We start from the raw sequence: 15511 nt of genomic DNA on the forward strand, positions 1-15511 counted from the left end.
CTAAGTTACTAACACTGTGCTGTCAGATACTGGGTCCTGTTTAGATCTGAAGCGAGCAGGTGCTGCTCCCCAACAATTCCCCTGACCTGAACTGGCTTTATTTAGGGCAGCAAGTTTCTAGCTAATGAGCTGGGGGCACACGGGCAGCCCTCCCTGGGAAGGCAGAGAGCCGGGGGGGTCTCTCTCAGCTCCCACCGGTGCAGGGGGGAGGATGAGGCGAATGGTCGAGCAGTATTTTTTGGGATGGACTCGGCGCGGAGGCTGCAGCAACGTGGCAGTGCCTGCGGCAGGGCGGGCGGCCGCTGGCACATTTCTATGCTGAGCAAAACACAGGGAGCCTGAATCCCCTCCGTCGGTGGGAATATGTATTCAAATGGTAACAACTGTGGGCAGGAGGACTTCAATTATTCATCGCTGCCCGGTAAATTCTAACCGAGGGAAACAAACAGTGCTACAGATAGGCAGCCCGGGGTTCGCCCCTCTGCTTTATTTAGCTGAGAACATGGGAAGGTGCTGGAGAAACAGGTTTTGTTCCACTCCTTCAACCCCCAAACTTCACAAGTGCAGTATTTACTGTGCCAGACTCCTTAATATGTCTAAATTTAATTTGATTCCAGTAATGTTCCATAACCACTATAATAAAAAACAAGCACTAGAATGATTCCCCATCTAAATCACATAATGGAGGAGACTAGAGGGAACAGCCTTTATGGGAGATTAGTCAAAATAAATAACTATTAAGCTGGTCCACTGTCAGGAGAGGACGTCGTGGAGATACAAACTCATTAGCTCAGCTGGAATACAGTAATTACTACATGGTTCTGCGGTGCCCCAAGCAGCGCCGCTTCTATTCCAATGTATGGATTGCCATTTATGTAAATGAGGAAGAAGAGGCCAGAAAATGACTCTGGGATAAGTATATAGATAGATTTTTAGTAGAATGAGAATTACACAGCTAGTAGGACTCTGTGTCACTATCACCTATCCTGGCTAACAGTTGCAAACACAAAATTGAGATTCTTGCTTTCCAAGTTCATAGATATTTCTTCCCTTTCCCCTTCCTCTGACTGTAACAACGCTTAAGTGAAAAATTAATTTGTACTTGCTATCAGTAAGTAATTAGCAGAACTGGGTTGAGCAGCTCTGGTCTCACACAGGATGCTAAACACATTACAGGATTTTTCAGCATGTGTAGTAAGGGAGGCAGTACATTTATCTTCTCTGCTGTAAACTGCATTGGAGGGAGATGGCAAAACTGCCAGTTCAGAGAAAGACATTTCCACAGCAAGTGCCACTAGTGGATAAAATAATACGAGCTCTTAAGTGGTATGTGCTGCTAATAATAAAAGGCTTTACAGTCTGCTATTTGCATTTAAGTGGTTGTCCCTTTACTTTCACATCAGCTGATGTCACATGGGTGTAGAGTAAAGATGGCATTCTAATTGAAATCATCAAGTTAAAAAACAAATCAACTCTGAATTTGAATTTATTAATTCAAATCTGTCAGACAGGCAGTTGGACCAACATCTATAGTCTGAAACTAAAGCTACAACCCCCAGCCCCCAGAAACAGGCTACGAGATCTGTATTTGTGCAGCAGCAATGCAAAGTCAACAAACACATGCCTCCAAGCAGGCGGTGACAGCAGGTGACACAGCCCCAGCGAACAGGCACGCACCCTTGCCTGCCTTATTTTCACCAGGAAAAAAAAAATATTTTAAATACTCAGAGGCAGTCAAAAAGAAAGAGAACCCAATCTGGCAGGCGTTTTACAAGCGTGTAACGCTGCATACCTGAAGAGCTGCTTACCAGCTCCTTTGGTGAGAGACACTAATGAGGCTGGTGCCGCCGTGCAGGGGCTAACACTGATCGCTGTCAGCCTGTGCCGGGGGCAGGTCTTAGTTCTATGTAAAGACGAAGGAAATAAAACATGTCAACAAGAACACTACACACTCCGGCTGCAAAGGCTGGTTTAAAGTCCATAGTTACAGCGGTAAATGCGGCAACATATTCTAACAATTAGCAGAGAGCTGGCTGGCTACTGCGCATTGGGTCCTTCTGAGGAGTCATACTACAATGCGGCTAATGTTTTCATTCTGTGCAGAACTAGAAACTAATGGACAAAACCAACCATCTTAAACACTTCTGAATATCTTGATGAATGCTGTAATATTGCTGAAAAGTAACAGGCAACGCTCACGACACAAGGTTACATGAGCTGGAGCCGAGTGTCAGAGACAAGCAGATTAACGGATCCTATTTGCCATAATAGCTTTAGCAGAAAATGAGCTAATTTGTATAAACTACTAACAGATGAAATTTTGCAAGTCTTGCTAAGGAGGAAACACATTCAAAACAAGCAGAAGTGGGTTTTTTTGGCATACTTATCATCCTAAGAACATTCAATATTTGTCAGCTAGTGATACAACGCAGAGGTCTCAGGGTGGTTTGTACCATCTACCCATAGACAGCAAGCTCCTGATGTGCTTGCCTTAGGTAAGCCAGGTTAGAATCCTTCGTATCCTGATCAAAACACAGAGCATTAAGAGACAGGAGAGGTCCTCAGGGTTCTGAACTGCCTTCTGTCTTTCAGAGCAGATGTAAAGCACTTCCCTCTGGAAGTGCTGCTCCATATGCTGCAGGGAGCCTGGGGTCACGAAGGTCTTAGTGTGTGCACTTCACATAAGTGTCTAAACTTCAGCTAAATTAATCCCCTTACCCCTTTCATGGCCAGGCATTGAGGAAGCTTCTAACTTGAGGAAGCCTCAGCAGGGGAAGTCTTACAAGCTGTGTTTACCAACAGTTTGACATTGAACAGCATTCCTTGCAGTTCAGAGGAAGCTTTCTCTTGATGAAGCTTGGACACACTTTGGAGTCCACTCATCCTTTAGAGAGACTGTGCTCTGCATTGCTACTCAGCTGGCCAAGCTGGCTTCCCTCTGGAGACTCTAAGTAGCTGCAATTTCTCTTCCTCTGCTCCTGGGGATGCTGTTAGGCCTGCGGCACTTGTCCTCCTTCAAGCAGACAAAGATTTGTGAGAGGCAATATATATGGGATGGGAATTCTGCCATCACAGTACTTCAAGTGTCACATGGGACTCTGAAGAGATGGTAGCTGAGCAGTACTTGTCTTCTCATCCAAATTTAAGGCCCTTTGAGCACTTGACAGCTGCTTTTCAGCTTTGTGTTTGTGTACGGCATCTCTGGTCTCTAATTATCCATTTAAGTCAATACTCATGCAGATAGGCATACAGAGCATGGCACATATGAGTAAAATTGAGATGCAACAACGGCCTTAGTATGTCAGCTTTCACACTGCTGGATCAAGAGTGGGTTTATGCAAATGCAAAGGCAGGTTGAGCATGGGGAGTTAGGGACAGATCTGTAGTATATAGGGAGTTGGTTTCAACCCCTTATATACATTCATTAAGACTTTCCATTGCAGCAGTGCTTTTGGCTTATTTTCTTTTTTCTTTTTTTTTTTTTGAGAAGCACTCGTTTTTGAATGTTCACAGCAGCCCTTTAGCACTCAGCAGGCGGAAAACCCAGAGACTACAGCTGTGCCTTCAGCTTGTTCCAAAATCTCCACTTGGTTGAAACTAAATTACAATGTTTTGTAAAATTGGAATATCCTCTCTTGGTTGCATCCCTCACAAAAAATGAAGCAACATGCCAAGAAACCCAAAAGACTAAAACCAAACAAGCACATTCTAAAATAACCCTATCTGCTACTAAAGCAGAAGCAGCACATGCTGTTCCGCGAATATCTTGAAGCTGCTGAGCAGCTGTAATTCTGAAAGAGCAGAGTCAAGCCACCCTCTCCAAGTTCCCATATGACAGTAATAATGCTGTCTCCACCCTTCACCCCTGAAGAGAAGATCAGGCAAGAGCTCTTTCCAGCACACAGAGAAGACAGGGCCAGGGAGAGAGGCCAGCTAGATAACCTCTTCAGGTTCAGCATATGGACTCCATCTGTCTTTTTCTTGATGATGATAACTAGAAGTTTTTGTTATTATGAAGATTTAGAAAGCCCTTCTCCTTTAATAAGTTGAAAGTCACATTAAGAAGCCTGACTTTAAGGCACAGCTACCTCTCAACTCCTCAAACATTCCTATACATCTGATTTACATCTGACAGCGAGAATCTTATTTTGGCTCCCTTGTTAATAAACATCATTACAACCTCTAACAACACAATCACATGCTATTTCTCTGCTGGTATACAAAAAGCACACGTAGGGGGCCAGAATTCAGGTTGCACAGGTAACTGCAAAACTGGCATTTTCTAACTCTGACTTCTTGTTTTCCAATCTAAATAACATTTCTAGTGCAGGGGAGTTCTGTACATAATTATATAGATTGCAATAGTACAGTCAGGAGCCAGGACCCCATTGAGCTGGCATTATACAAACGTACAAAAGATGGCCGTCTTGAAATCCACAGGGGCACTTTCAGCCTCTCCCGGTACTACCACTCTTTATACATGACTCAGTGACAGAACGTTGTGGTATTGAACAGAGAGTGTTTTTATGGCTCTGAAGCTACCTTATTCAGAAAACCTCATACTAATCTGTTAGTCATCTTGAATGAAATTGCTTCATTTGCCAGGGCAAATGATCAGCCTTTTAAATTTGTACCCACTAACTTTAGGCTTTTTCCTAATACTGCTGAGAAAGAGACAAATATGATGGCACAGTGTTTGCTATGGAAACCCTGTGATGTATCAGAACCATAATTGCTCTGAGGTCACAGAACTTCCATCAGAGATGACACGAGAACATGCCTGTTAGAGAGCTGCCAAACAATTGTTTTCAGGAAGCAGCTTCCTCAACCGGTAGCAAATGAAGGGAGGGGAAGGTGAGTTGTCAACCAGCTGATGAAAATTATCATTCTAAAATAACAGCAGCTTTAAGTTTAGAGTTTATTATACACGTAAAAGTTGATGCAGCTGGAGTCAGTGTAATTGAAGGACACACCATCCAGTGGTACCACGTGGCCATCCCTGGGCAACAGTGAGTCTGACGTGACATTTATTAGTAGTGGATAATGCATCTGTATAACTGCTTTCTGCTAGAAAGGAAATTGGGGTAGCAGCTGTACATAGCAGAAGAGTTTAAGTGTGCGTGCTTTGAGATTCTTTGCATTTATAATGAAAAAAATAATGATTAGCAGTACTGGAGATGTAGACAGAGCTAAGCACTGTTGGAAGGAAGAAGACTTAAAAGGCGAAAGGTGGCCATGGGGCTAGGATTATTTAAAATCACCAGATCTGGAATTTGTCTCTTTGTACCTCAGTTCCCTACCCAGAGTACTCTTTAAATACACAGGCTTTTTCAACACCGATTATGAAAAGCATGTAAGTAAATAGGCAGAGCCAGACAGCTTGGCTAAGGACAGCTGGATAGTACCTTAATCTTCAACAAATATGCCCAAGTTCTTTAATGTCCATTAGACACTAAGCTCCTGATCTCAGTAGCTCTGGATGTAAATCCAGAGGAATTCTACTGATGTTGCAGATTTAGACAGGTTTAGCGCAGATTGGAAACATCCTTAATTTTTCATGTTTTGTTAAGGAAAAAAGCAAAGGGCAAACAGAACACAATTCATATTGACATTAGGAGCCGGCAGTCCAAAGGGCTGAATCAGCTCCATGGTTCCAGGGCATGCCAGTGCCACCTGATAGGGTTGACCGGTCATCAGGTCAGTCTGCATACAGTGAAACTGATTTCAACTACGTAGGGAACGTCAGACTCCTTTTAGTACCTGCTCCGTGAAATCCTCCACAGAGGTACAGCTTCCCTTCCAAGGAGCCTGCGCTGGTAGAGTTGGTTCGTAAGGAGAGGAGGGGAGAAGGCATAGGAGGTCCATCCCTCCAGAAGTCTCCATCAGGGTTATAAATCTCCACTGCATCAAGACATTTCCGTGTCTGTCCCCTGTCACGACCAAGGCACCCAATTCCTCCTGCAAAAGATACATAAATCAAGTGTAGTAGTTGCAGATTCTGCTGAAAAATGAATTGCTGGCTGCATCATTTTTTGTTTGTGTGTCCTCATGTCCTTCCTTTTCTTTTCCCTTTTGCAGCTCCAGAAATTTGTTAGAAAGTAAAATCAAAGCAGAGGCTACTACACGTTATCTACCGAAGCAAGATCCTTTCTGAAGTCGTGTATCAAAGGAAGGACAAGCACCATGTCTTCAAAATGCAAAGGTATTTTGTCTTGTTTTCAACCTATATGGTAGAAGTGGTCTTAATTGCTTGTTCTGTGTGCTGGAAAAATTGCTTTAGCATTAAGTTGCAATGGATGAAAAGTTATTATCCAGTTACTGCTGGTGTATTTGACCGCCACACTTGTTGACCAACAATCATTAGATTTGTTGGTTAGTTGTCTTCAATAACAGAAAAAGATTACAGCCGTTCCTTAAGGGAAATAAACTTCCAGAAACAAACCCATCCAACATGCAGGAGTGCCCATGGAGTTATCTGTGACAAGCCCTACTGCTGAAGGGTTAATTCGGATGCCTGAAGTCGATGTGCAGGATTGAAACATCCCCCTTTTCATTTGCTGGAACATAGTGCAACAGGTTGCAGAACATACCTGTGATCTCAGTGCACGCTGCAAACACTGTACACTGTAATCACGGAGTAAACACTGCCTTTCCAAATCCTTTCCAGTGATCAAATCCAGATTTTGAATTCACAGCCTTCGGTTCTTGAGAATTAATATGCTGACGTACCCTGGCAGGTTTTCCATCTGTGCCAATGGACACAATACCCTGTAATGAGTGCTGATGGCGTGCTGAAGCAGTTCTTTTGTGCATGCATGTGTATGTGGCCACTTTTAAATATAAAATGACTGCAATATGCAAGCAATTTCCACATGAAGGCTAGCTTTCCAGCTACACGTGAAGGACTGCTCGATTGCGCAAATCCCAAATGCTTTGTATGGCATGATGGCATGTAATTATGCCCTTGCATGTGCAGAGTGAAAGGACTGCAAGTATAACCTGTGCAAGGTTGGTGCTGCTGCTTTTAAAATATATTGCCCCTGGTGCTGTTAAGCTGGTCTGTCAGAGAAATGAGCCCCTAGTGCTCAAAGTTTTACTTGCATATGGTTTTTCATCTACCTCTTAACATGGATGGTGTTACTTTTTTCAATATTTATGTATTCTCCAAAGGTATTTGCAAGAGGCAGCTACATGTAAGTGGGTACCACAATGCTCCAAATTTGCCGCCACCGCATTCCTGATCTGTATTTTAGCATCTGGTAAAGATAAGATCAGTTATCCCTGCATCAGAGCATCAAAATTAGAACCAAATTCAGTGTTCATTATCATCAGCAGGAAGGTTTTCTCCAGCTGAACTTAGTTGCATTTGATTCAGTTCATTATTTGAATTTGAAAACCTTACCTGGGCTTGGTTTTCTGCTCCTATGGCACGTATAACAAATCTTTACTTGCCCTAAGACCTACCAGGAAGGTCCTAGCAGTTTGTATTAGGTTCACCTCAGTGTGTGTTTAAATAAGACTGGCAACCAAATGCTTTCATTACTAGCTTAACACCCCCAACTAAGCAGCATTTGCTCTGATGGGCTCCTCCTCTGAGGCTTGACTCACCTGAGAGAGCTGGAGGAGGGAGTAATTGTGGTCATGGAATTTTGCTAATCATTTCCATGCCAGAAAGGGAGTTGTATGCATCACCACGAAGTCTCACTGAGCTATTCCTTATTTACAAACAAGAATAAGCTTCAGAATTCAAACATTTACTTATTGTATTGTTCTTTATCATCTTCCTCTATGCAGTATTCTCCACTACTTCTTAATGGCTTATGAGAGGTGCCAATCTAAGGACAGGACACTATTCCCTTCAATTTATCAAGAAAAGTTTTAAGGGCTAATCAATTTTTTTAGCTGTTAAGGCTATTTAAATGGATTGCTTTCCATGTAGTTTGTCTGATTCTGTAGCATCCTTTGGTAGAATCACAGAGCCCAGCATGCAAGACAATTTGCTACCAGGGTGAGTATAGTCTACGGAGTACAGAAAATGATACTGAAGACAGTTTAACTGGGAACTAATGATATTAAGGTCCCCACAGACTAATTTGATATTTTCAAAAGACAGCTTTGTGGTGCCAAAGACAGACTGCTCCAGGTTATCAAGCCAACTTTTTTAAAATTAGCCCAGGTGTCACTGTACACCACTGAAGAATATGCACTCATCCATAGGAAAAGCCTTAATATGAAGAATGAAACAGCATCTTGTTCAATCAGAGGAATGAATGGTACCAGTTAGGGAAGCGTGTGGCTTGTCAAAGAAAAATAGCTTTGCTCATTGCCTTAATATTTCAAGGGAAGGCAGCAGACAAAACGTCCCAGCACTCTTCTAGAAACATAGTTGCTGTTTATATCTTAATGCATTTTTATTGTAATTTTCTAAATTGAGTAACTGTGGGGCATGGTAACTTCAGAAAGAACAGAAATAATCAGGTACAAAACTGATACAGCACAGTCAGTGACTTTTTGCAAAAAAAATCACAGCCATTACCAATTAATGAAGACATTCAGCTGCCAGGGATCCACCACCAAGCATTTTTCCTGTATAGTTATTAGAAAAGTAATTTTTCATGACCTATTGGAGCATCTTTTCAAAAGTTTAAGAACTACCACATTTTCAAACATTTTTGAAACCTTCGTTGGATAGTTTAAGCAACTTAATGTCCTTTAACCCTGTCATTATCAGCGGCAGCCCTGAAGATACAAAATATCTCCATTTTATTTAGGCTCTCCATAAGAATTTCAGATAAATCCAAGTTCATGTTCAATTTACAACAAGGGCAAAGCCAAGTTCTCAGCAAACAGAAAGTACGAAGGAAAAATCAGAGGGGAGTAAAGTTCAATTTTCACGCTTAGAAAAATAGTATTCTGAAAAACAAGAAATCAAGAATTTCAACCTCCTCTTCTAAAGCAATGCTAACACGGAAATATTGCTAACAAAGGAATCTGATGTTATTAGACTATCAACAGTGCTTTGCTGTGTTCCCAGGTGCAGTAGTTGAGAAATACCCATGTGAGACAATACGGGATTTTTTTTTCCTCTATGGAGACTGATGTCTCAGGCCTCTTCCCAAAGAGCTGAATACACAAATCAGCAAAAAAAGAAATAATTCTCAAATGTTAATCAATTCACACCTGCAACCAAGTGGAGGCATCTCACCAGGCTATCCATTATCTAGAATCTATATACCATGCAAGACTTCAAATCGCTGTGTCAGACAATCCAGGATGCTTTGTGCTCCACCACTCATGGCTCCCCATCGTCCTGTCCAACTGCTGCCTTCATTCAGATTTATTAAACCATTCGAGTCCGAGTGGAGACATACAGAATTACAGTTAAGACCATGAAGATTGTCTTTATTTCATGTTCTCTGGGTAGAGCAGCTGAACAACTGAGTCCATGAGCTCCTACAAGAGCCTCTCCTTAAGATGGGGGTAACCCTTAAGGGGCTAAGGCAGAGGGCAGGGGGTTGCAGGTCACCTGGGGGAGACTCTTGTGCCAAGTAACCTGCCAGCAGCACGTGGATCTGAACTTGTGATTGTAACTTAAACCACGCAGAACTATAGAAGGGGTCATTAAGACACACACGCTGTGGTCACAGCCTCCGGGGAGTCCCACCAGGCGTGCCAAGGGCAGCCATTGCCCGTTCCATGCCTGGGCTGGATGCTGGGGAGGGTCCTTCATTAAGGCACACTCAGCTATCTCATCTCAGACAGAGCCAGCGAATTCAACACCACTTGGCTTAGTTCTCTGCATAAAGCCCAATTATACGTCCTTTGTGCAGGGGAGACAGATTTCTCACTGTGAGTTTTGAACATTTCTGTCATTTTCACATTCATCACACATGAGGATTTAATCCCAGAACTCAGTCTTCCCCCATCCCCTTACAAATACACCCTTTCAACACATTAGGCTTTTTACATTATGCGCTTTCCCTAGGAGATATTTCAGATGCCACTGAAGGACTAAAAAAAGCCAGTGAAACCACCTTTGTGTTCCCAAACCCATTAATGCTTGAGAGCTTTCCGTATCACGCTTGGATGATTCTGCAATCAAACATACTTTCAAGGACTCTCTGTAAGCAGTGGTTCTAATGGACTTTAAATTTAACATGAAGCTCCATTAGTAAAATAAATATATAAATAAAATACATGATCTTTATTAAGAAATCAGGCTAGAGAAGACAAGCCTTTGATGCAAGAAGGCAAAGCAGGGTAGGTGATGTGATTAGCACGTCTTCAGAATTTCAATGAGGCAGGGTTCTGTGCCTTGCTGTACCCACACACCGCCCAGGGCTGGCAGGAGGCAAAGCACATTGCTTTGGCTGAGGTCAGCTGCCTTCCCATACCCCATGCTCATCTGAGACTGAATGCAATTTGAGTCACATCAGTTCTAATTACAGAACACCCTCCCAGCACGTGAAGGGGAACGACTGTAACAGCAGTGAAGCAATAAAGAGTCACTAGTAATAATTAGATGAGTGGGAGCAAAGGAAATAAGTGCCTTACGTATATCCATATATACCTATAAAGGCAAGACTGACACATGGTTGGGTTTCAAGAGATATGGAACATTCCTACCCACATGCACCCATGACCTCACCCATGTCACTGATAGTGGTAAAAGCAGGTGCTGGTGCAATTGCACTTCCAAGTCTCATCCACACCAGTCTCTTATGCAGCTAAATCTCCCAGGCAGCTGAGTCCAACATAGACAATATTTTTTTGCCCCAGGAAAACCACCCAAATCCCGGTCTAGATTTCTCCTTGCACAGATGACTCAAATGACACTTACAAGGTGGCTGGTGGTCCAGATAGGACTGAAAAGAATTTACATTCTCCATTGAGAGGGGCAGGGTGATGGGGACCTCTAAACATCAGATTTCATACCATTTAATTTGGTTCCCCCACTAACAGGCACCTGAAATTAGACATGAACTATAGCCTCTCAGCCAGGGCAGTATATCAGGGAGCAACAAGAACAGAGCCACTTCCAAAGGGAAGGTGACTGAAGCTCACCATCAAGATGCAGCTCCACAGATCCAGAGGCAGGTAATTGCAGAAGGTCCTACCAGCAGTTGTCAGGCAAAGGCAAGGTGACAAGAAAGAGCTAAGCCCCCAGGGCTGTGTTTAAATGGTGCTCCTGGATCTGAGGGCAGAGGGTGTGGGTGGAGACCCCAGGTGATGTTGGTCAGGATGATCAAGACCTATTAGTGCCCTCAAGGCACTGACACTTTAATTCTTTATCATATAATTAAGTCCTCAGATCACAATACTGAGCAACATGTATTCTTAGTAGTGCCTCTTTGAATTTTTATGAAAGGAAGCTAGGAAATAGGTGGAAAAAAGAGGAATCATTCTCCAACAAGCAAGTGAAATCTAAGCTTTGTCTCCCATAAAATAATTCACTATTAAATTGATCTCTGGAATGCACAATGGATTTAATAGCGCTAATCTCTTATGTAACATTTCCCTTCATTACTCTTTAACAGCACTCAAGCTGAGAGTCTCAGCACTTAGGTTGCTCTCTCACTCTTGGCAAAACAGGGCTGCATAGCTGGTTTCTCGGAGAAATAAGGGAGCAATAAAGCTAGCCCTGGCAGGCACTTCCAAAGATGAAACCGAGAAGCACTGTCATTCTTTACTAACACAGAGCAAAGCAGATGAGGTAATGCAGCTTGTAGAAGACATGAGAGCAAAACATTGATTAGAAGCAGGGCTGAAGAAACAGATGATTGTCTTCCTAAACACGGTCAACACTTTGGTTCTAGCTCCTTCTTTTCTCCTGTAATGCCTTGTTCTCATTTCCTTTGATAATCCTTAAGTGAGTAGAAAGCATTTCTGATCTCATCTATCAGACTGAATGTTTGCCTCTTCTGTTCCTCCCTCCCTGCACACGGGTGCTCCGGAGGCTGTTGCACAGGTAAAACAGCGCAGAATCAGGCCCATAAGCTGCTACTTGTCAGAAGTCCAAAGCATATTTATAAATAGACGTGTTTATTTTAGAAGAAGGTGTTATTCAAATACACAGTTAATACTCAAGTGTGAAAGCTAAAATACCTCCTTCCAGCCCCTCCTACACATGCTTTCCTTTCCAGAGGGACCCCAAAGTATATATTCAAATAAGTATTTTATGGTCGAGACATTCAGTATTTAATTGAACCTCATTTAACTGCTTAAAACTTTTAAAAGAAGCTCTCAGCAGGAACTCAGGGGAAAAAAACCCTCAAGTTGTAAGAGGTTGGATGCCAGGCTAAGGAGGATAAACAAAAATTCTTTGATTCTTAAATCTTTCCTAATAGGATTTCTCGTTTAAGTTCTTCTATATGTTCTTATTTATAAAGCAGGAGTTATATAACATAAAAGCAACACATGGTTAAAGCTGTCATGGTGATACAACATTTTTTACCAGTGACCTGTATTGCAGAGACAGTAGTTCTACTGAATGTGTTTTAACATAAGCTAATGAATACATTTGGATAAATTTTCCTAATTTGTCCGTTGGCTGTAATGAGTTTTCAGAGACTTAGCTGGAAAGGATATTTTTTTGAGCAAGAGATTAAAATGCATGACCTTAAATAGAGCCTTCCCATCTGGTTTTCTTCCAAAAGCGTCTCAATTGCCTCTGTCATTAAGAACACAATACTGCTCTTTCTTGGGCTTTCCAACGAATATAGTTATGTTCCTGGGAAAATATGGAGAGAAAGAGCTAAGAACAGTCAAATGAGATGAATAGGAGAAAGGACTTTGAGCCTTAGGAAATGCTGTTCATTTACTTATGAGGATTATGTACACTGTATAAATAGCATAAGATTCTCTAGGAATATTACACAACAGACAATTATATTGCAGGACTGCTGATTAAGAGACATGGTACAGGTTCCTGAACAATGCTGTTACTCAGACCAAAAACTCTAATCTATTTCTCATTTTCCTTCCATCAGTGTGTCTCTAGAATAATTCCATTTAAGTCATTAGGGTTTTACAAACTGGAGCTGGCAATTAGGCTGGGAAGAGTTTTTGGACAGTGACTGTGTACTCTCTGCTCTGTGCCAATAGGACTTTTCAGAAATTAACACTTCAAAGGCTAAGCATCAGATTCTGAGCTGGGTTAGAACAAAATGAGTCTGACACAACACAACTCAGATCAGCAGGCTACTTACTACTTATTTACACCTAGATGGATGAGAGCAAAAATTAGGCTTGTATATCAAAGAGTCTGCTGCTGCATCTTATTCAAAGCTAGTGCCCCATCTATGCTTTCTGCTTCATATTTACATTAGAAATTACATTCATATATCAGAGATAGTAGAGATGATCAACTTTTAGTGCAGTGGTTTTTCATTTACGCTCTGGAGTTCCACTTAATCCTGAATGTGCTGACACCTGTGTGAACTGTATAGGAAGGCAGAGATCCTGCCTCAAAAAGCTGACGAACTTACTTTGTTCAAGGACTTTGTTTTCAAGAGTTGCTTGAAAGAAGTCTCACCTCTCTGCAACACCACTTTTTGTGTCCAACTAGAGCTGTATATTTCCTTATCTCATGTTTTTATTTCTGTGAAGTGGGGCTTGGTCCTCATGGCATATGGCATACAGAAGGTATCTTGCATTTACCTGCCTCCACCTTGCCTCCCTCCTTCTACTTCCTCTACCCCCAGGGGATTTTCATCGATGGGTGCAGACTACAGGAGACCCATGAAGACAGTGCACCACATAAGGAACAAATATGATATGAAAAGTGGGTGTTGCTTGTGAAAATCCAGGCGATGCTGTTGAGCAGCTACCTTATTGCCCCTTGACTGGGTGTCCCATGGCTGGGGCTACGTGGGAACCTGTTAGATGTTCACGTTCTGTGCACACACACTTCACCACGGGGAATCCCCATTTGGAGTGAGGAGGGGTATAAATAGCAATGGCAGAGACTCCACAGAAGTCTCTCTCTCATCTTTAGCACAAAAGCTTAGTCATTGTGCCTGACCATAGACGTCTCTGAGGTCACGATGTGAGGACAACCTGTGAGCTGTGATCCTCTTCAGAATGTGTCTTTTTGCACAAATAGCCCTTGACAGCATCTTTCTAGACTCCCACCATGCCCAACATTCCTTACGAAGCACAGTGTTGTCCAAGTGATCCACAGCTTTGAACAGCCTGTGATGGTTTTACCACCCTCATGACAATTGCTATTCTTTGGTCTGTCAGCATCAACTTCCATTCCTTCCATTTCCCATTCTCTCCTGAATGTCATCTGCATGATCAAGTACCACATCAGCCAGATTAAGAACGCTTTCACCGTCTTCCTTTCAATGCCATGAATTGCCTGTTCACCCAGCCGGGGTTACCATTGCGATTGTTTCCAAAGCAAAACTGTACCCACCTCGCAGCCCAACAGCCTGAGAACTCACAAGGTAACAAGAACTTGTCACCATGAATAAACCGTGAAATGTAGCTTTTCTGTGTGAGGTTTTAATTACAGTTGGCGAGTGTGAGTTTACAGCTGGAGATGAGGCCATGTGTGATATTAGCAGAATAAGATGCCAATATCAGTGACTGTATCACTGTTTCCAAACAGAGTTTGTTTGGAAATTGCTTCATCATTTTGAGAGGGCTTGGAAAATGCTTTAATCTCTTCTGCAGATTTTTCAGACCATGATGGTTAACATTAACCAACCACAATCTTCTCAATTTTAACAGATAAACCTTCATTTCCACCCATACTGTTAAAGGTGGATTTGAACCAGCATATTCAAAGGTAAAATTTACTGACAAATCATTTTTGGCTCAGTGTCACATTTGTCTTTCAATTAAAAAAATTACTTCTAATATTACTTGATTTCCTAAGGAAACAAGATCTATGCAGTTACCCTCACTGCATGTGAGTTCTGTATCTGTGTTTATATTATTTTGTCTGCCTCTCATAGCTTTTGTTTCAACCAAATTTTACAGATTTATGGACAGTAAAGTCCTCACAAGGTTTGTGAAAATAGGCAATCAGGAGTTCGTGGAAACAGCCCAGACCTAGGTCAAAGTGTCTTCCCTCCAATCGATATTCATGTTTACCTGATGGTAACTCATTTGTGTCTACACCTGCTGCAGTTACTCCTTGAGTGGACAGAGCAGCAGAACAGAGTCAGGCTCTGAAAAACCATGGGAAAAGTAGCACAGCCTTTCTCAGAAGGCTGCTCCCCAGCGCAGTGTGTGAGCTCAGCTACCTCTGGTATAAATCACAAGCAAGTTTGTTCATTACAGTGAAATTACCCCAGATTTACGTTACAAAAACTGAGAGAAAATACTGCCTTTATGTATATTTAGTTACATTTAGTGGCAAGAGTGAAGGGTGCAGTGCAGCAAATGCTTAATCTCAGGATGAAGTGCGTTGGTTCCCTTAGGACTCCTTGAATAAGGACTGCTCATGGGAAGGTACGTGAACCAATAAAGTGATGGAGACAAAATGAGAGCCTGTTCTGGC

General features: G+C 42.3%; 2 protein-coding genes across 7 annotated transcripts in view; one reads left to right on the forward strand and one right to left on the reverse strand.

The window, feature by feature from the left end:
• Positions 1 to 15511, reverse strand: part of KBTBD12 (kelch repeat and BTB (POZ) domain containing 12) — a 56411-nt gene that overhangs the window by 24377 nt on the left and 16523 nt on the right. For 5 of the 6 annotated variants that reach the window (XR_001412183.1, XR_001412182.1, XR_001412181.1 and 2 more), the window contains exon 5: positions 5761 to 5958. Coding sequence is in view for 3 of the 6 variants with exons in the window: in XM_014943218.1 (XP_014798704.1) it covers positions 5761 to 5958 (198 nt within the window). In the remaining 3 variants the exon portion in view is untranslated. Of the gene's footprint in view, positions 1 to 2954; positions 3014 to 5760; positions 5959 to 15511 lie in introns of those variants that run through there. The other variant, XM_014943222.1, reaches the window with a different exon arrangement.
• MGLL (monoglyceride lipase) overlaps positions 6085 to 15511 on the forward strand; it is a 109014-nt gene continuing 99587 nt past the window's right edge. Inside the window, exon 1 of the mRNA XM_014943223.1 lies at positions 6085 to 6202. Within this exon, the coding sequence (XP_014798709.1) occupies positions 6184 to 6202 (19 nt within the window). The 5' untranslated portion in view covers positions 6085 to 6183. The remainder of the gene's footprint in view (positions 6203 to 15511) is intronic.

The sequence above is a fragment of the Calidris pugnax genome, unplaced genomic scaffold (genome assembly GCF_001431845.1).
Source record: "Calidris pugnax isolate Ruff unplaced genomic scaffold, ASM143184v1 scaffold128, whole genome shotgun sequence".
In the NCBI taxonomy this organism is placed as follows: domain Eukaryota; kingdom Metazoa; phylum Chordata; class Aves; order Charadriiformes; family Scolopacidae; genus Calidris; species Calidris pugnax.